The 21,992-nt window shown below is 37.2% G+C and overlaps 1 protein-coding gene across 6 annotated transcripts in view; it reads right to left on the bottom strand.

The window, feature by feature from the left end:
- Positions 1 to 9,315: 9,315 nt before the first annotated feature.
- Positions 9,316 to 21,992, bottom strand: part of RIMKLB (ribosomal modification protein rimK like family member B) — a 71,714-nt gene continuing 59,037 nt past the window's right edge. For 3 of the 6 annotated variants that reach the window (XR_007456943.1, XR_007456939.1, XR_007456942.1), the window contains exons 6-8: positions 16,404 to 20,993; positions 13,538 to 14,227; positions 9,316 to 9,499 (exon numbers count right to left, since the gene is read on the bottom strand). Coding sequence is in view for 1 of the 6 variants with exons in the window: in XM_049627061.1 (XP_049483018.1) it covers positions 20,530 to 20,993 (464 nt within the window). In the remaining 5 variants the exon portion in view is untranslated. Of the gene's footprint in view, positions 9,500 to 13,537; positions 14,228 to 14,690; positions 20,994 to 21,992 lie in introns of those variants that run through there. The other 3 variants (XR_007456940.1, XR_007456941.1, XM_049627061.1) reach the window with 3 other exon arrangements.

The raw sequence follows: 21,992 nt of genomic DNA, 5'->3' as shown, positions 1-21,992 counted from the left end.
TCTTCTGTATCTTTTGAGGAAGAAAACTGCCCTTTCCTTTTATTGTTGTGGGAAATTCATTCTGTGTGTATCAGGAGGGGCTGACCCATCTTGCCAACACTGGTTATTACTTATCCTAACAAATGCTATCTTGCAGTTTTGATCTGCGCTGCATTAATGATTAGTGATGTTGAGCATCTTTTCATGTGCTTATTGGCTGTTTGTAGATCTTCTTTGGAGAAACATCTATTTAAATCCTTTGCCTGTTTTTAAATTTGGCTATTTGCTTTTGCTATTGTTGCATGTTAGGAGTTCTCTATATATTCCAGATACTGACCTCTTACCAGATACAGGATTTACAAATATTCTTTTTTTTTTAATTTTTTTAACATTTATTTTAGAGAGACCGAGAGAGACAGACCATGAGTAGGCAAGGGACAGAGACAGCAAGACACAGAATTCGAAGCAGGCTCCAGGCTCTGAGCTGTCAGCACAGAGCCCGACACGGGGCTCAAACCCATGAACAGTGAGATCATGACCGAGCCAAAAAGTCAGACATTTAACCGACTGAGCCATCCAGGCACCTCAGGATTTACAAATATTCTTGCATTTTGTGGGTTGCTGTTTCACTGTTCATATTATGCAAATTTGTTCACAAGTACAAAGTACTTGAAAAATGTTCACAAGTACAAGAAAAATCTCCATATCCCAGCAGACTTTGGCTAGTGGAAGACACAGATTACCACTTACATTTCCGTTATGATTATTCGGTGCAAAGGGAAGAAACTCTAGGGAAGCCATTTATTTAATATCAATTATGTACCAAATGCTACTAGGATTACTCCCACATATTTTTTTAAATGTTTATTTTTGACAGAGAGAGAGAGCATGGCGAGGGGGGCGAGGGGGGGGGAGGGGCAGAGAAAGAGGCAGACAGAGGATCCCAAGTAAGCTCTGCACTGACAGTAGAAAACCCTATGAGGGGCTCAAACTCATGAACCAGGAGATCATGACCTGAGCCGAAATCAGGTGCTTAACTGACTGAGCCCCCCAGGCGCCCCAGATTACTCCTAAAAAAAAAAACAAAAAACAAAAAAAAAACTTATCACTGATGACCTTTGCAGATAAAAAAATTGGTGCATAGAAAGTTTAACTTGCAGGGGCACCTGGGTGGCTCAGTTGGTTAAGCATCCAACTTCAGCTCAGGTCATGATCTCATGGTTCACAAATTCCAGCCTGGATTCAGATTCTGTCTCCGTCTGTCTCTGCCCCTCCCTGGCTCATGCTCTTTCTCTCTCAAAAATAAATTTAAAAAACATTAAAATATTTTTAAAAAGAAAGTTTAACTTGCCTACAATTGCAGAACTAGTATATGGCACAGCTGAAATTTAGAATCTAACTTCTTTACTCAATATGCTTAATGATACTTGTCAAATGATGGGGCTATGGTTATTAGACACTATTGGACAAATAATAGACTTGATTGGCCTTATTAATTGACTTCACTGCAAACTCCCTGAACTGGGAAATCGGTATAGATCTGCCTTAGAGATAATGTATGTTATCAAAAGTCTAGTCTGTTCAACCCAGACTAAGCCCAGTATATAATACTTCAGGCTCTTTGGCACAAGTGGCTTGCATAAAGTGGTCTAGAATTATGTGAATTCCTCTGCTTATAAACTGAACTTATAAAATGTTTATTACCTGCACCAACAAGCATATATTAAATGGATTTTCCTGTAGATTTAGAGATGGAGTGTCTACAGAAATAAAATTGAAGACTATAAAAACTGTTTTTGGAAATATTGAATTGGTTGGCAGTCTTTCTTTTCTTTTTGTTTTCATTATGTTTTCATATACCCCAATGAGGCCAAATATGGATTTTGAAAATATTCCGTTTGTTTAAATACTCAATTGATTTTATTGAACTGGTAGAAATGACGTTACTATTCCTGCTGGTACTTTATAGTCCCTTGATGTTAATTAGACTTGGCAATTCTTTAATCCTGCCACATCCCTATTATGGTCCAGCTATCCTCCATTAGATCTAGTGCACTCAGGTCAATATAAACCTTCTGGATTATGGAAGTAAGCTTTTTTTTTTTTTTTTTTTTTTAATCAACTCATCTCTTTCTCATCCTTTGATAATTAATCAAGGACAGAATCTTGGGATTCACTCTGGATATAATTGTGTAAAGTTTCTTCATGGTTTCCCAAAGTAGTATGAATTTTTTTAGTACGGGTATGCAGATTTTTCTCCCCAAGAGTTACCTCTCCAGCTCAATTTCTGTTCAAGTAATTTTCAGTTGGTTATCCTAAAAAAATCTGTCAAATAAAGTTTATTTCCTTGTCCTCATTCTCTTTTCTTGTGTTAGAAATCTTTGGTTACGTATAACAGAAATAAATTTAAATACAAAGGAAAAACTTAAAGACTAGAATATTTCATGTAACTAAGCCACAGAAATAAATTATGACAGAAGTAAGTAGAATTTTATGTAGCTGTTTAATAAACTGAGGTAGCAGTATACCTATTTGTACGGCAAGATATTCAAGACACATTGGGAAGTTATGGGACACTCTTTATAGCATGAGCCCATGGGGTTTGAGAAGAAAAAAGACGTGTATAAATGGATTCCGAAATTCTGGAAGGAGGGGCACCTGGGTGGCTCAGTCAGTTAAGCGTCCAACTCTTGATTTCAGCTCAGGTCAAGATCTCATAGTTCACTAAATCAAGCCCCACGTTGGGCTCCGCGCAGCCAGTGAGGAGCCTGCTTGGGATTCTCTCTCTCCCTCTATCTATGCCCATCCCCGCTCTCTCTCTCTCTCAAAATAAATAAACTTAAAAGAAATTCTGGAAGGATATGAAAGAAAATGTTAACAGTGATTCTCTCTAGGGAGTAAGGTCAGGAGGTGGGGGAGGAGTACTGATGGGTCTTTCTTTCCAGTTGTTCTCTCCTTGAGACCCATTTGTCTACCATGAGCACTGTGACAGCCACAGAGGTTTGCCAATCAGGCCTCTCCCAAAACTTGTGGCGAAATGTAGTTGGCTGGCTAGTCTCCAGCTGCTCCTCTGTTGGGTCCACCTCAGTATTTACACCAAGGCCACTGTCTTCCTGGCTTACTCTTAGCCGGTGACTACATACAGCAGAGGTATTAGATCTCAGGTACATCATATACAGCCACTGATCTGGCAATTCAAAAATCTTTTTCCTGGAGCGCCTGGGTGGCTCAGTCAGCTAAACGTCTGACTACAGCTCAGGTCACGATCTTGTGGTTGGCAAGTTTGAGCCCCACATCAGGATGTGGGCCATGGAGCCTGCTTCAGATTCTCTGTCTCCCTCTCTCTCTGCCCCTCCCCTGCTCTCTCTCTCTCTCTCTCTCTCTCTCAGAAAATGAATAACACGTTAAAAAATAAAAATGTTTTTTTTTCTATCTCTATCAGATGAGGACCAGAAATCGTTTGCATCCACACGGAATGGAAAATATTCACTTAGTTCTGCTCCAGGGGTAGGTTAACCACTGTACCTTTGATGACATAATCTAAATTATAGGTCATATGGACATTCCATAGAATAGCACATCAATGACAACATGCTGATTGGACAAGATAAGCAAAAGTTAGCTTACCATACAGAAGGCCTTGTGTAGATACGTTTCAGAGAGTGAGAGATAAACTCTATAAAGATTTGAGGGTCTGCCATTCTTATAGTTTTTAGGAGACCAGGGGTAAAGGGCATGATGAACATCCCCTACAAAGTGAAAGCCTGCTACATTTGCATCATTTGCTACAAGGAAGCAAGCACAATACCCAGTGGATCTCTCCAGATTCTGGAGGCAATACATTCCACCTAGAAACACTATTCCAGTCCATCTACTGGATGATATAAAAGGCTAACAGGTTTGAATAGGGCCTGTATCAGGAAGGGGATCTGTAGAAGATTCAGGCTGTGATACAAGTAACCCTGCAACTTGGACCATATGATATGCCAGATCTATGGTATTATAGGTGTATTGGTCGAAAAAGACACAATAGAGCTTTTATGTAACAAACTCATAAAACTGTACAGGAGCTGCTCCCGAAATGTATATAGAGAAGATTTGTACTGGCATAACAGGTAGAATGAATGTGGTTGCCACAGCAGTGTGCCACTCAGATCTCTTCAAGAAAACCTGATGCAAAGCTGGATGGGGCACCTGGGTGGCTAAGTTGGTTCGGCATCCGACTTCAGCTCAGGTCATGACCTCTTGGTCTGTGAGTTCCAGCCCTGCGTCAGGCTCTGTGCTGACAGCTCAGAGCCAGGAGCCTGCTTCAGATTCTATCTCCCTCTCTCTGTCCCTCCCCCACTCAGGCTCTGTCTTTCTCTCTCTCTCAAAAATAAACATTAAAAAGAAATTAAAAAAAAAAAAAAAAAGAACAAAGCTGGAGACATCACACTTCCTGATTTCAAACTACAGTATATTGCTAAGCTATAGTAATCACAACAGTATGATATTGGCATAAAATCAGACACATATATCAATGGAACAGAATACAGAGCCCAGAAAAACGCACACATATATGGTCAATATGGTAAATTAATTTAAAATGGAGCCAACAATATATAATGGGAAAAGGATATTCTAAGAAATGGTGGCAAACTGGACAACCATGTGCAAAAAGAATGAAACTGAACCCTTACCTTAAACCATATACAAGAATTAACTCAAAATCAATGAAAGAAAAAAAAAAAATGAGACACTTGAACATAGAGTTGAAACCATAAAACACCTAGGAGAAAACAGAGGGTAAGGCCCTTGACAATGGTCTTGGCAATAATTTTTTTTGATTTCACACCAAAAGTAAAGGCAACAAAACCAAAGAGACTACATCAAACTAAAAAGCATCTATACAGTAAAGGAAACCAACAACAAAATGAAGAGGCAGGCTATGGAACGATAGAAAATATTTGCAAGTTATATATCTGACAAGGAGTTAATATAAAAAATACATGAAGAACTCATATAACTCAATAGCAAAGACAAAAACAACACAACCCAATTCAAAAATGGACAGAGGAACTGAATATAAATTTTTCCAAACACAAGACAACAAATGGCCAACAGGCACATGAAAAAGTGCAACATCACTATTCATCAGAGAAATGCAAATTAAAACCACAAGGAGCTATCACTTCACACCTATTAGAATGGCCAATATCAAAAAGACAGAAACGATGGCAAGGATGTGGAGAAAAGGAAAACCTTGTGCCCTGCTGGTGGGAATGTAAATTAGTACAGCCACTATGAAAAACATTATGGAGGGCCCTCAAAAAATTAAAAATAGAACTGCCATGTGATCCAGCATGTGCAACCCCATGTTCACTGCAGCTTTACAATAGTCATGGTATGGAAACAAAGTGTCCATCAATGAATGAATGGGTAAAAATAATGTGGTATATAGATGCAATGGAATGTTATTCATCCATAAAAAAAGAAACCTTGCCATCTGTCTCAACATGGATGGATGTTGGGAGCATTATGCTAAGCGAAATAAAGTCTGAGAGGAAAAGATATATACTGTAATGATCTCACTTATATGTGTAATCTAAAAAACAAAAAAATTCAGGGAAAAAGATGAGATTTGATGTTGGTCAGAGGGAGGTTTGCAGTGGGGGAGGGGGAGGATGGGTGAAGATAGTCAAAAGGTACAAACCTCCAGTTATAAGATAAAGGAGTTTGGGGGATGTAATGCACAGCATGTTGACAGTTAACACTGCTGTAAATTTCCGAGGGTAGATGTTTAAAAACCTCATCATAGGGGTGCCTGGATGGCTCAGTCCAACTTCAGCTCAGGTCATGAACTCATGGTTTGTGGGTTTAAGCCCCTGTTGGGCTGTGCGGACAGCTCAGAGCCTGGAGCCTGCTTCAGTTTGTGTTTCCTTCTCTCTCTGCCCCTCCCCCACTCATGCTTTGTCTCTCAAAAACGAGTAAACATTAAAAAATTAAAAAAGAAAACCTCATCATAAAAAAAATAACTGTGGTGACAGATGTTAATCAAACTTACTGTAATAATTCTACAGTATATGTACGTAACAAATCATTGTTATACACCTTAAACTAATACAATGTTACTGGCCAATTATATCTCAGTAAAGCTGGAAAAAAACTTGTTACAAGCAGCCTCCAGCGGCAACTCCTTCTGATCCGCCCCAGCATTCATATGGAGGCCATGGTTTCTCCTCAGGCTGCTCCGGCTCAATGCAGAACTACCCTAATGGCTAATCTGCTCTAACATTCCTCCATCAGGCTGGCAGAGATTTTCTCAGAGAAAATCTGTTGCTTTTATTGTCTTTTTTTAGAAGAATGTGTGGGTTTTTTTTTTTTTTAAGTTTATTCATTTTGAGAGAGAGAGAATCCCAAGCAGTCTCCACGCTGTCAGCGCAGAGCCCGACGTGGGGCTCAAACCCACAAACCGTGAGATCACAACCTAAGCCAAAATCAAGAGTTGGACACTTAGCCCACTGAGCCATGTAGGCACCCCCTGATGCGCTTTCTACTCCACTTTCTTCTGTCACAGGCGTCGGGCTCACATCACAGTCTAAAGGCTTTTCCTGTCTACTGTTCCCTCTCTCTTGCACGCTTCACTAGCATCTTCTTCAAAACACCCTAGCACATCTAACTCCATCTTGGTGTCTGCCTGCTGGAGGATGCAAAGTGACACTAGCATGGATGCTTTAACTTTTAAAATTACGATAATCAGGAAGTTAAAAAAAAAAGTGGGGAAGATCATCCAAAACCATCTGCATCACTTGACTCTACACAACTTTCAGGGACACAGATCTCAACGGCCTAATCCGTGTTGTCTCTCAAATTTATACTACACAAATTTTAGATGTCATGAAATATCAATAGCTGAATACTCTTGTGGCCCCTTGTAAAACCTGCTTCATGAAGCCCTGACTTTTAAAGGTTGTTGTTTTTTTTTTTTTTCCCTGAGTAATTAGCAGCTGAGTACAGGGGAACTAAAAACAAATTAAACTAAACAACCCATCAAGGTCATCCATTTGAACTTTATTTACTGAACCTTCAAGTATTAAGATACTTGAAGGACTCCGTGCTAAAGCACATTTTGGTCACATAAATCCCATCTTTCTGTTCAGATATTTCTACTTAAGCTAACTTTCATGGTGATATCAACTCTTCCTTGACTACCAAAGCATCATTTTTGGTTCACTACACAGAATTTCAATACACCAGGTTTCCTACCACAGCAAATAACTCTACCTTTAACAAAGCCTCCAGTTTAGAGAATTGTATTTCATTGATTACTTACTGCCTAAGGTACATTCAATCCACCCATTCCTCTAGAGTAGGTGTCAGCCTGTTTTGTATCACCTATGAGCTAACATGTTTTTAAAGAGTTAAGAAAATATTTTTTAAAAAGCAACAGAGACCATATGCAGGTGGTAAAGCCTAATATTTACTCTTCGTCCTTTCACAGAACACAGAGTTTAGATATGTTTCTGATCTGTTTTTTGTTTTTTTAATGTTTTATTTTTGAGAGAGGAAGAGAGAGAGAAAGAGAGAGAGAGACAATCTGAAGCAGGCTCCAGGCTCCAAGCTGTCGGCACAGAGCCCGATGCAGGGCTCGAACCAACGAACTGGGAGACCATGACCTGAGCTGAAGTCAGAGGCTTAACCAACTGAACCACCCAGGTGCCCCCTGAGCTGTTTTCTTAAAGGCACCAGTGCTGACAAGATTTAGGGCAGTGGTTCTCAAACATTGGTGCGAGTAAGTCACTTGAGTTTGCCAAAAAGCAGATTTTTGGTCTAGGGCCCTAGAATCTATATTCTAAATAAGTAATTCAAGTGATTATGATCTAGGTGGTTGTAGGTCATTTTGAGGAAATTTAAATTTTTATCATTGAATCAGCTCCGACCATCAAGAGGACTTCTTACTGTGCTGGCTTTAATGGATTGCATTTTAGTGTCACGATACTGATCTGCATTGTGAGCTATCTCAAAGATCAGAACATAATCCCTCTCCAGTGCAATAAATTTGCTTCTATCTTAAGGTTACTATGAATCTTCTAATTACCGTATTCTGCTCTTCTGCCAATTGTTCCACTTCCAAGCAAATGTATAGGACCTCATAGTATGCATTTGCATGATTTTAATCCCTGTTTCACTCAATTTTTGCCCTTTATTTTGGCTTTATCTCAATCTTCTCATTTTGTTTTAATATGTCTGTTAAGTCACTTCAAACCATTTCTGGGAGGATCATATGCCTATTCCTCACTTGTTTCATTCTCCTGAGTTAGAAGAAAAAGTATTTTTGTTATGAGCTGATAGGGAAAAACTGAAGCAAATATGAGATAAAAGGTATCTTATATAAATCAGTCACTGAAGTGTGGAGACAAGGAATAAGCAGTGCAGATTAGGAAAAATACTACATGTGTGCACAATGTTCCAACCACAAAATCTTGTGAAAGGAGCTTCAATAGGAAAACTGGAAAATGATCAACAAAGAAAACTTTATGGACTCTAATTCTGAGATGAAAAGATTCAGCAGTTCTTGAATAAGATATCCAAAACCAAAATTTATATAATTAAAGGACAATTAGTATTTATTATTCAACTATGTGCTAAGCACTACACATGTATTGTAGCAAAGCTATACTTACACATTAATCTAGTAAAGTACAATTGTTTCCGTTTTTTTACAAATACCCCCCTATGGCTTGAAGGGGCTTACTTGTCCAAAGTCCAGGTAAACAGTAAATAATGGGATTAGAATTTGTATCGACACCTGACAACAAAGAATATCCATATGTTTGGTCTGAGGTACTAGGGCTGCCTCCATATGCACATATATGTATCAGATCTTATATAGTTCAAATATATTAGGTCAGACATGATCTCTAGTCACAAGAAGATTAAAATGTAGTGAGTGATGCTGTGATGAGTGTGTGCCAGAGCCGTGTCAGAGTGAAACAGAAAAAAGGCTGCATTTCTTCAGAGATTAAAAAACAAACAAACACAGAAACAATTATTTAGCATAGACAGATAAAGAGGGATGAAAGGGGCAGAGGTAAATCCACATAATACATATTTATAAGTAAAATGATACATATTTTAATGCCTATGTACCGAGGGGAGTAATCATTTCAAAACATATCATAGAAAGATCAGTATGTCAAAAACAAAGGAGTTTCATCTTGCATACTGAAGAAAAGAATAAAAAGAATGACACATGTGGAGCTAGACTTCAAATCTAGCCATATGGACTGAAGTGAATTCATACAAGATGGAGTGGGCAGAAATGACTGCCAAAAGAACAAATCACACCCCATACTATTTCATTCCCAGTTCTGGTGTTTTTATTTTAGAAAACACATTGAATCAAACAGGTTAGAGCTACTGCTTCCTTGTTCTGTGTATTTCTATCCTCCATTTCAAAAACCATACAGTCAAATCTATCTTCGTCCATTCTGTGAATGAAGTGATAAGCAAAAAGGATCACTGGTTACTTCAAAAGAACCTAGAGGGGGAAAAACACATATAGCTCACTTAAACCACAGATTTAAACAGTCTTTATAATTAATATGAGAAAAAGAAAATATTGAAAATTAACTAATGTGACAAAATATTAAAAATTGTCTAGATTACAAAAAACAAAAACAAAAACAAAAAACAAAAAACAAACGCACAACTAGCTTTTTTGTGATTACCACACTTTACCTTTGTGATCTCAGTTGAAAAAGATATATACTAAGGTATAGTCTGTTATTCTGACATATAAAGATGTATCAGCAATATTATCCCTTAACAATCCTATAATATAGACAACTGGGGTTTACTGTAGCCAGGAAAATTTTACCAAGAAGAAAACCTTGAGACAAGAATAATCTTTGCACAAGATCACACAAAATAAAACAAAATTATTATACCAAAATGCCTGAACAAAATTAAATTTAAATGTTATATTCTTACTCTATTACCCTAGGTTACTTTTTTTTTTTAAATAAAAAAATTTTTTTAAATAAAAATTTTTATTTTAAGTAGGCTCCACACCCAGCATAATGCTTGAACTCAGGACCCTGAGATCAAGAGTCATAGGCTCTACTGACTGAGCCAGCCAAGAGCCCCTAGGTTACATTTTCAACAAATTAGACAATGAACAATAGATTTTGATTCTAATTAAAATTCAAGTTGGCCATCTCTATAGGAACCAGAATTCAAGATGAAGACAAAAACTGTTTGAAAAGACATACAAATTCTAGCCCTATTAATTGAGGTGGTGTATTCTTGTGTTCCATATAAGTATACATAATGTCATTCAGCATTAGAATAAATGATCTTTTTTAATAGAAGGTGACTTCTTTTTACACTGTTTCTTTAAAAAAAGGAACAAAAGGATGCCACATATTTGGGGCGCCTGGGTGGCTCAGACGGTTAAGCGTCTGACTGTGGCTCAGGTCATGATCTAGCAGTTCATGAGTTCAAGCATTACATCAGGCTCTATGCTGACAGCTCAGAGCCTGGAGCCTGCTTCGGATTCTGTGTCTCCATCTCTCTCTGCCCCTCCCCCACTCACGTTCTGTCTCTTTCTCTCTCTCCCCAAAATAAATAAAACATTAAAAAAAAAATTTTTTTTAAGTTGCCATATATTTATTTAGTCAATGGTATCGGTTATTCTAGCTTCATGTTACCATTCATCCATGGATACACAATCATCCCGTTTAACCATCCACTTGCCCCATTGCTAGTCTAATAATCTGCTAGAAAATAAGGAATTTCAGAACAATATAAAGTTTTCGTTGTAGACGGATTCATTTTCCAGAATAGGAATCCAAGGCAGGCAAGAAGACAGGTAGAAGATTAATGTTATACTAGGTCTAAGGAATCCATTCTGTTCTCCCTTAACCAGAAATTGCAAAGAATCTGAAGACCTCTTTGTGTCTTATCTTAATAAGGGACATCATCACCAAACCCTGTAAATGATGTAATCGTTAATTTTACATGTAAGCCATTTAAAATAGCCACCCACAGCTAGCCTTCATATCCTTCACTTGAAGGGACTCCCCACAAGATAACCACAAGCACAAACAGTGATAACTTTCCATTGGTGTATCACAGCTCTCACTGCAGAACATTTCATTTCTTCAGCGACTACAACAGATTTTCAAAGATCATGATAAAATGAGCACTTTATTAGCAGGTAGGAGATTTGGGTCCTTGTTCTGGTTCTATAATCTTGGGAAATTTAATAACTTCTCTGAACCTTAGTTTCCTTACTAGCATATTCAAGATTACAATATATAGCCTCCAAGCTTGCCAGCTTAGAAATTCTAAACTTCTATGGCAGGCCCTTGTATGCTGAGAGTTCAATCTGTTATTACATATATTAATAGGAAGCAGGACTCCATCTATCCATCTATTCATTCATTCTTTCATTTATTTAGGACTCCTTTTCTTTAAATAATAATCTCTCCTCTGGATATCCTGTTTTCACCGTCTATAAAATTTGAAAACAGGTATTTGTGCACTACTTTAAGAAAGTTAATTAACACTTCTAAAATCTTCACATGTATATCTTAGAAAAGATTTAGCTCAATTGCTATTAACTTTTATCTTAAAGGCTAAAATTTTATTTTCTCTCCAGTTATAAAGTACTAAAATTGCATATTTAAAAGTTGCTGAGAGTAGATCTTAAGAGTCCTCATCCCAAGAAAAAAAATTCTGTAATTATACAGTGATGCATGTTACCTAGACTTACTGTGATGATCATTTACCAATGTATATAAATATCGAGTCACTGTATTGTACCTGTAACACTAGTATAATGTTACATGCCAATTACATCAATAAATTTTTTATTTTCTCTGGTAAATGTCTACAAAATAATGACTGCTTTGCTCATTTTCTAATTTCATTAGAAACTTTAAAAAATCAGGGTCAATTTGAAGTTAAAAGTCTAGATGAAATTAAGAACCATAGGACTTTTCTTCTGTCCAAGTGCTCATAAAACAGCTTGGTTTCCAGCAACAATAAAGACATTATAGTTAAACATGTAGCTGAGTAAAGAGACCTGCATCTCATTATAAATTTCAATTCTTAACTCTTGGGACTTAAAACCTCAATTTCTTCTATTCAGCCTCACCAACTTCTAAAATAATCACACTGTTGATACTCTGATTAACATGTCTTAAGGCAGTTATTGATGCAAAGAAAATAAAGCTGTTTACCCAAGCAGATAGAGCAGATACAGACGCAATACAGAGAATGCAAATGAAAAGGGGGAGACACACATACAGAAAAGCAGGCAGGCAGAGATGAAAAATGGCAACAATGGAAAAGTGAAATTCTGAGGGAATGAATGAAAGAAAGGGAGAGGCATACAGGGAGACAAAGGCGAGGAAGAGTTACAAAGACAGGGAGGCAGAAGCACGACTAAAGAAATGGAAGAAAGTAAGAGCAGAGACAGTAAAGCCAGAAAGAAAAGTGAACAGAATTGAACTGATGGGCAGACACAGTAACAAGGAAATGGGACTAGATAGGGGACAGCTAGTTGAAGAAAAGATCATTTTTACCCCCTAAGTTTTTCAAATTACATTTTTTTCAATTTTTTTTATTTTTTAGAGACAGAGTGTGAACAGGAGAGGGGAAGGGGGGAGAGGGAGGGAGAGAGGGGGGGGGGAATCTGAAGCAGGCTCTAGGCTCTGAGCTGTCAGCACAGATCCTGACATGGGGCTCGAACTCACGGACCTTGAGATCATGACCTGAGCTAAAGTTGGACGCCTAACCGACTGAGCCACCCAGGTGCCCCACCAAATTACATATTTTTATTGCTATCCCCCCAATGTGCCACTAAAAAGAGGACAGACTTTTTTTTCTATAAAATGGCTAACAATGTGTATTTCACTTATCTTACAGATTTTCTAAAAATCTGACTCACTGTGAGACGCGTAATTTTTGCCATCTTTAAGGTTCACATAGTGGATGTGTTGATAATTTGATGAGAGAGAATTTTACAATGCATATACCTATCAAATTATCACATTGTATGCTTTAAAAACACAATTTCGTCAATTATACCTCAATAAAGCTGGGGAAAAGGTCATATATATCAATATACTGGGGAGAGACCCCTAATTTTACACATTGCTATTTTTTTAATGTTTATTTATTTTTGAGAGAGAGAGCAAGAGAGAGAGAGAGACAGAGAGAGAGTGCATGAGCGAGCATGTGAGCAGGGGAGGTCAGAGAGAGAGGAGAGAGGACCAATCTCAAGCAGGCTCTGGGCTGTCAGTGAGGAGGCCAGCGTGGTGATCAATCTCACAAATGGTGAGATCGTGACCTGAGCTGAAGTCAAGAGTCAGACACTCAACCGACTGAACCACCCAGGTGCCCTAATTTTTTTTCCCCCCGAAGTAAAAAGTGATAGGACCCTAGTTAGGCCAAATTTATCCTAAGGCAAAGGCCTACAGGGCCATTTATGATTACATACTACAATGGCATATAACACCACTATCCCACTATCAGACTAAAAACACATTCTTAGTTGAAAATGACTTACCATTCAGAATGAAAATCCAAAAATTTTTGTCCTGTTTCCATTATTTGCCCCCTTTGCTTCAACTGATATGTTATGCTCTATCTCTTGTCCTATGGAGATTCTTTCAGTAGCCATCAATCTGAAGAATTCCTTCTTCTGCTGCCACCTACCAGTTTATTTCTCTGCTGCAGCAGAAGGGTATATAGAAAAAGTTCTTGCTTACTATTCAGATTAAACTGAAAACTTCCTTTAACATTTCATATTTTCACATGTGCACAAGCTTCCTCACTGTTCCCCCAATTCCTCCCCACCAAAGTCAAAACAACAAAAGTCCCAATCACAGAAAATCAAACAAGTATGATCAATATTCATGCTAAGCTGGGAATTTTTTTTAAGTGGAAAGATTTAGATGCTCGGCAGCTGCCATCTCAAGAGCCATTTCTTTTGTTACACTTAACTTCTTCACCTATCTCTACAATCTTATGAGTAAGTGTGCAACTTAAAATTTTAACTAGGTAGTTTACAACTCCTACAAATTTCAAGTTCAGAAACTTTCAGAAGAACTGTGGAAGATGCAGCAATAAAGGCGTTTTTTAAAGTAATTCTAGAAACTAAAGGTGTTAGGTGCTTTACCTGCATGAGTTTTCAATGTTCTGGACTGCTTATTGCCCAATGGCTCTGAATACATTAAAACACGAACACATACGCCACCTACATTTAAAATAGGGTAGCATTTGTATGCCCATATAAGCACTGGGTATATCTTTTGCAAAAGAGTAATAAATTCATTAAGTCCTTTTAAAAGGACTAATCACAAATGCACATTTCCTCAAACTGTATACATACACAAAAAAATTAGGCCAAAAAAGGGAGACAGAGTGACAAATGCAATAGCAGTTGTAGAACTGGAAACTAACACAACATAAATGTTTTCTGTTTGTTAAATTCCTGAATATCATTTCTATTCCCATTCTTTTTGTCACTGAGGGTCTAGGTTAAAATTTTATTCTGCATTAGCTACTAAAGAACAGTATCCAATAATGAACAGTAATAACAGTAATTAATGGCTTGTTTTTGTTCCACCCTCCCACTACCTTTACCCCAAAATACAGTTTTGCCAACATAAAAAATAAAACAAACAGACATAAGCACCAAAGGCTAGTCAACAGTGGCACTGCAGCAACATTGTTTCTACTTTCTCATTCCTTCCCCCGATCTCAAACCCCACCCTTTGACCTCTGTATATGGGATGAGCCTGAGCAGGAGAGTTGGTGATGTCAGGACTGCGCCGTTCCCACGGATGCTCCTAGAGGCCTGCTGTGCTTCTGGGAACTGGGGCACAGTGATGTCTGTCTGACTGAAACCTAAAACAACAACAATTCACCCCACCCCTCATGTTCCCAAACCCCACAACAGCAGCCAGGTATATACGCTATATAAGGCCCAGCTAGTAAGTTTGTATATAGTGAAATCTGAAAGCAAGATCATTCTTAACAAGTCAGTGATCTTCATGGGGATAACAGAATGGAGACTGTTAAATTCTCCACGTCCCATGCAATCACACAGTCCACACATTCTAATGCTGGCCATTCTTACAGCAAGAGAACAAAGTTCTCTGGTACAAGCCTTTTTAAGTATATATCACAAATTCCTGCAGGAGGCAGCTGGGATTCCATTGTTAGTAAATTTCAGTTCAACAGATAAATACTTTTCTCTTAAGATGTTTAGGGGAGAGACTGGTCCTATCTGATTATGGGTGAACTGAAGCACAAAACAGGTTAATGATTTATTTTATGCCTTCAGCTGTAGAATGCATTACAAGCCAGGATTTTCCTATTAGCTAACTAGTGAACTTAAAGCCTCGTCGGATATACGTCTAAAGCCACAGAATAAAATTACGCAGAAGTATATCTTGAAAAGTTCCTGACCACTGTCTAGGAGAAAGAGGATTTTTCTCCCCAATGATAATAACTCATATTAGAACTAAAAATTTAGGAAAGACAGGAGAAAGGAGGAAAGGGTAGGTGGACTGGGGTAGACAGAGAAGAGGCTACTACATAAGCTAATGGGAAGGCTATTAAAATGGATAACTCCTATTCCTGCCACTAAGTTTGTTTTATAGCCTTGGTTAATGTGCTTAATGATTTGTGCTTCAGAAATGCCCTCCGATCTTTGCAAATGTGTAATTTTTTACTGTTTAAACCATTATGATAACCTCAAGCTGCTCACATCTATCTTCTTTGTTAGAACTAGCATCTTAGAAATGCTAAAATGATTAGTTCTGAGATCACACTGTTCCTTAAATAACTGAAATGCTTTCTATTATCTTTGTCTCGTCATTCCTTTTCACTTTTATAATGATGTCACAGAAAGAGAAGCACTAAGACCAACTCAAAACTATGATGAGTTTTTACCATATATATAACCTAGAACCTAATTTTACCTTTTCAAAACTCTAGTTTTCCATACCTGGCAACTCCTAATTGATGTCTTTATACTGTGAGCTCACTGTATTCGGAACACCAACCCCTGAAAAAGCTTAAGCCAGAGTAGCACAATGGAAGAAACAAACAAACCCAAAACAAAAACAAAGCCAAAAAAGTCACACTCTGAAATACTTAATTATAGACATATATGCAAGGAATGGAGTTATCTAAATGGCTAAAGTAAATCCCCAAAGTCCTGAGTTCATCCCAACCAACTCAAACTTTACCCCCAAAAGTTCTTCTTTAATCAAATTATCTGTTAGATATGCGTTTTGTTTCTTTTTTTTTTAACAAGAGTTTTTACAAACCCACAGTTGCCGTTAAAGTACATAAAGAAAGAAAATTTTTTAAAAAGAAAGTAAGGTTAGCCTTGCGATGGAAAGAAAGGAGAGTCAAATTACCTGCAAGCAGGCTGGGGCTGTGCCTGAATCCAAACCGCTGCATTTACCATTCATTATACAGCTGCATTATTGGGGGAAGGGGAGTTTAGAAGGGCACTGACCCCGAAAGTTCTCAATACTTCTCACTCATCATCAGGAAGGGGGAAGAAGGAAAGTTTTTTCTCTGGGTATTTTTTTGTTTGTTTGTTTTTGTTTTTTTGGCTCCTGAAAAGGCTGGCAAAGAACAGTAACAGTGCAAGCAGTTAGAATATTTCTTTAAAAACAATTTTTAAAAATGCAAAACATTAAGGAATTTAAAACACCAAACTTTCGTTAATATAGAAAGAATTTTCACTAGAGTTAGGCAGCCACCCCAAAACAGCATGGCAAAAGGGCACTGATAAAGGAAATAAAATACCACACAAAAATCCAAAACAAAACTAAAAACATTTCAAATTAAACCTGGAAGACTAGAAGATTCCAACAGCAGATTTCTGTCCACTACTGAAACATTCCAAAATCCAAGCTTCAAAGGCGCCTAAATGTATCTTAAATGAAACTTTGTTTTGTTTTTTTTTTTAAGAAAAAAAAAGAAAGAAAGCAGTGAACCTGGTTATAAATCCTGCAATATATTACATTTTAAGATATCCTAATACAACAAAAACAAATTTTAAATGAAATTAAACAAACAAACAAACAAATAAAAACAGTAGCAGCAGAGGTTACCTGTCTGAGCACCTACATTTTCTTAGGAGGGGATCGTGTCTCACCAGCCATATAGCCCATAAACCTTCTCAAAAAGAGTGAGCCAGGAGAAAAATGTAACACAAGATTTGATTTCACAACGTCTCTAAGCTCCCCAGACCCCAAACTGGGGATTCACTGAATGAAGAGATTTTGTTTTTCCATCGTTTTCTTCTTGAGAAAAAGAAGAGATGATTTTGAAAGTCAATTACTTCTTTCAATGCCTTCGATACCTTCTCAAAAGTCTGATAAAGTGCTTGATGAAAGCAAGTCTCTTGATGGATTTTTCTAATGTTCCAGCATATTTTCTTATTGATAGCATATACAGAAAGATTTCAAAGTTCAGTGGAGTAAAAGCCAGCAGAAATGACCAATCAATTATTAGGCACCAAAAAAAGAAAAAAAACTATTAAAAATTTTAAATGGAATCGTTCATATTTGTGTATGTGTGTGTATGTGTGTGCATAGTCCAGTTTTCATCACAGGTAACATAAAAACAATATCAGAATTACTTTTAAAATACAATTAAGAATTACAATTTTAACAATACACAATTTTACAATAATTCAGATTTGGGCATGATAAGACTTATACATATTTGATAAATATACATTTTTACCTCTCATAATAGCAATGATAATACAAAAGTTGTTAAACAATAAGAAAATATATTTAACTTTCACTTCAATATCTGGGATGTTTCATTTGGGTTCTTCCAGAATGATCTGTTCATATTCTTTACCTTAATTTTTGAGTGAGTTCAAGAAGATACCCATGTTTTAAAGTCTAAGATGACCATTCCTACCCTTTTCCTTTTAATATGTGAGTGTATGATCCAGAAATAGGTTGGTAAAGCTATGTTTTAATATACTGTGAATGCACAAAAGATCAATCAGTAGTGAATAAAACTAAAGGTGAAATAATCTCAGATAATTCTTATGATATAGTTGGTTAGTTTGGTAAAAAAAAATTTAAAGTCTATCTACGTTTTTCCTAGTGCCTTATCCAACCCAACATAAACCCTGAGTTTTTCATCAAATAGAGAGGGTGTTCTATTTATAAAATTCATAAATCTATATACATGTTATATGTAACTATTTAATGTGTCATAATTTATGTGACAACCAGATGGTCTCTACACAAACATATGAATAATGACTTAATTAAGCAGTTCTTTCTCCCTCATTTATCTCTCTATCCCAAATATTATGCATCCTCCTATGGTCATTCAGTGAAAGAAGTACCATGTATTTCTTTTTGTTAATGAGACAGAGGTACTTATATATGTATGTAAGGCCCACAATAACTCTATGCAAGTCAAATTCTTTTATAGGAGATTAGAATATCCTAAAATAAATTAGAAAATCCTCTTATTATCTTTTTCTGAGGTGAAATGAGACACTGCACAGATTAGAGGTACTATTCTATTTGTCAACAATCAACCTTTCACTCAATTTTAATATTATTTAATTCTATGGAAAAAAACAACTTTTATTACATTCCTTTTTAAAACGGGGAAAAACTGTACAAGCATGATCAAACCTCTGTTAGAGCTGGTTAATACTGATCTTTTATTATTGCCTCGAAGTCTCTCTAGTAGTGTCCAAGATATTATGTTTAAGGTCCATCTGAAGGAAAAAAAGCACTGGAGAGGCAAGAAAGGACTCGGGTAAAAGCTTCAGAGGATTGTAGTGAGATGGAACTTGCTGTTTAAAAAAATTACGTTGAGCTCTGGAGCATCTCCATTTCTTAACACACCTTCCAAACCCATTATTCAAATAGATTTACCCCTGTTTCAAAGGCTCGTATTATATGCCATTTTGGGGATCTTATAAATTCAGAAATTAAAGGAATATAAAGAATGGACAGTATTGAAGGCTTCAGAGTTGGGCTATAAGAGACTTAATACTGCTAAGTAAGTCCCCAAACAAAAATGTCCAGTCCACCCCACCCTCAAACCTACATGTAATAGGAGAAAATGCACAGCCAGAAGCATAGAAAAGCATGTAGCCTTGAATAAATCATACACTGAACAGTCTAGAACCAAAGAAAAAACCAAACAACATACATATACATAAAAAGGCCTAAGAAGCATCTATTCTCTTTATGTCTTTAGTGAGTACCTCTACCCCAGTGGAGTATAGTTATTAAAACAACTTATCTGTTTTTTAAAGTAGAAACTGTTTCCCCATCATGCTCCATTTTCTAGAATCTATCTTTTTTGATTGTTTGGTGAAACAAAAAGCAAAACACATACACATGCATGCGTGCACACACACACATATATACTCCCTCCTAAAATGTGAAAAATGCAAATATATAATGCTGGTATTATAAATCACTTCAGCTTTATACTAAAGAACTTATAGACCCTTGATTTGCCCCCCAAAAATATTTTTCCTTGTCCTTATACTTTAAATGCCCAACCACCAAAAGAAAAAAAGGAAAAAATAAAAGGCTTTAAATGCACATGTTTCAAGTCAGTGTCTTGTTAACAAAAAAGGTAGCACTTTCTTCACTTTGGCCATTGTTAAAGATGCAGGCATAGATCAGGGAATGTTAGACTAGCATGTATTAAAAAAAACTGCAACATTAACAGAGCATATATCTTTCAAAAAAGATTAAAACACTAACAAATACAAGTCAATGCACATATTTTAAACTAGTGTAATTTTATCTACATTGGAGTAAATGTCACCTTGTGTACCAGACATTGCAATACTGTTCATTTCCCTTTTATCATGCAAAAATGCCAATTTTGTCATTAGAAAAAACCTTTATTGGGTTATATTAATACTGCCCTCCCACCCAAATGAAGGGAAAAACCGAAGCACAAAAATTATAAATCCCAGCAAAATAGCTCTTCAAGATTTCATAAACTACGGACATAAAGTTGCTAGTTAATATGGTAAAGGCAGAATTTTCAGACTTGTATAAAAAAATTCCTATAATTTAGGTTGATTATTTTCCTCGCTCATCACAAATCTTTGCAACACAATGTGAAGTTATCCTATTCTCAATTTTGTAGCAACTATACAAAAGCAAAAGCAAGGGACCATGAAAAAAAACTGTGTGTTCTTGATGGTCTGAGAGCATACACATTTTTGAGTGATTTAAAAGGTTAACTATAAGAGCCTGATGTGTTTCTGTAGCTCACCTCTTCTGCCTATCTGCACTATCCGTAAACAAGTCAGTAACATCTTAATAGCAGAGGTCTATCTCTCTCCCCTGTCTTCTCTCCTAACTAATCCTACTCAATTTTCTCATCTTCCTGAGTACCTTCCATGAACAGCATTGCAAGTTGGTTTAAAAAAAAAAAAAGGAAAGAAAGAAAGGGGAAAAAAAGAAGAAAAAGAAAGTGAGTTTTACAAGGGTTTTGTTGGTTAATTATTTACCGGTGGAGTCACTCCACCAGGAGTTTGATTTCATTGGCTAGCAGCTGGTTCATGTTGAATAGGCCCCCTGGGAGCTTGGTGAGTAGCTCTCGCTCCGTGCTTTCAGGGTCGCTGTCAACAGAGCTGGAACTTGCGCTCATGTTGTCGACAGCAGTGCTGGCTGGGGGACCCAGCTCCGGCTCACTAGTCTCACTGGCCGTGGACACCACGGAGAGCAGGGACATACGCCGGGTGAGCCGGCCAGAGGGCAGGAGGGAGGCGGCATAGTCCGCTATGATACCAGCTACATCTAGATTACAAGCCTTATCAAAGGCGATGAAACCTACATTTGCATTGGCCTCGCAGACACAGAAGGAGCCGTCATCTTTCATCAATAGGTCAATGCCACACACATCCATCCCCAGGATATTAGACACCTGGATAGCTAGCTGCTTCCCTTGTTCACTCAAGGAGCACATCATCCCCACACCACCTGGCAAAAAAAGAAACAAAATAAGTTGCCAAAATGATACATTTTTGGAGTAAAAACACCGTTTTTAGTTTTTTTTTCTAATTTATTTTTGAGAGAGAGACAGAGCATGTGTGGAGGAGAGGCAGAGAAGGAAACACAGAATCAGAAGCAAGCTCCAGGCTCTGAGCTCTCAACACAGAGCCCAACATGGGGCTTGAGCTCATGAAACTTGAGATCACGACCTGAACTGAAGGTGGATGCTTAACCGACTGAGCCCTCCAGGCACCCCAGAGACAGAGAATCTTAAACAGGCTCCACACTCAGCGCTCAGGGCTCAATCTCACAACACGCTCTTTTAAATCAGTAGTGAAAGCAAAGGTGCCATATGCAATTTTTTTCTGAAGACAGCATTCAGCTTCCACAGAAAACTATCTTACTTGCAATAATACGGATAGAGGTGAAGGTACACCACAGACTTTATATTTTTATGAAGGCAGAGAAGAATAGAAAACAAAGTAGACAAAACTGTTATCTTCCAAATAGCAGAAAATGTATGTCTGATTTGAACACAGGGACAGAGAAGTTAACCGTTAATGGAATGTAAAACCATGGATGAGCATCCACATTGAGTTTGGGAACAAGGGTGGAAATGGAATTAATGGTACCTTACAAACCACAAAAGTTGGAAAAGAAAAAAGAGGAAGAAGCAATTTAATAAACACAAAATCAAACTGAAGGAATTAAATAAACTGTATGAGCAATAACATTAAAAACGAACTGAAATTTCCCATGGAAAAAGTGGAAACTAGTCAGACTGGAATGAAAGACAAAATTTAATTATAGGCTGTATTAAATGAAAACATTTTTTGAAAACTAAAGGAATGGACAAAGAGATAAGGGACAAATGCAAAAACAAACTTGACTTCATAGCCTTATATCTCTTGAATATAGTATATACTGATATACACATTTTTTCCTTTATCAAATACTGACAAATAATCATGTGCTTGTCCCAGGGAA

This window comes from Panthera uncia, chromosome B4 (assembly GCF_023721935.1).
Source record: "Panthera uncia isolate 11264 chromosome B4, Puncia_PCG_1.0, whole genome shotgun sequence".
In the NCBI taxonomy this organism is placed as follows: domain Eukaryota; kingdom Metazoa; phylum Chordata; class Mammalia; order Carnivora; family Felidae; genus Panthera; species Panthera uncia.
This window is presented reverse-complemented; position numbering and strand designations above follow the sequence as displayed.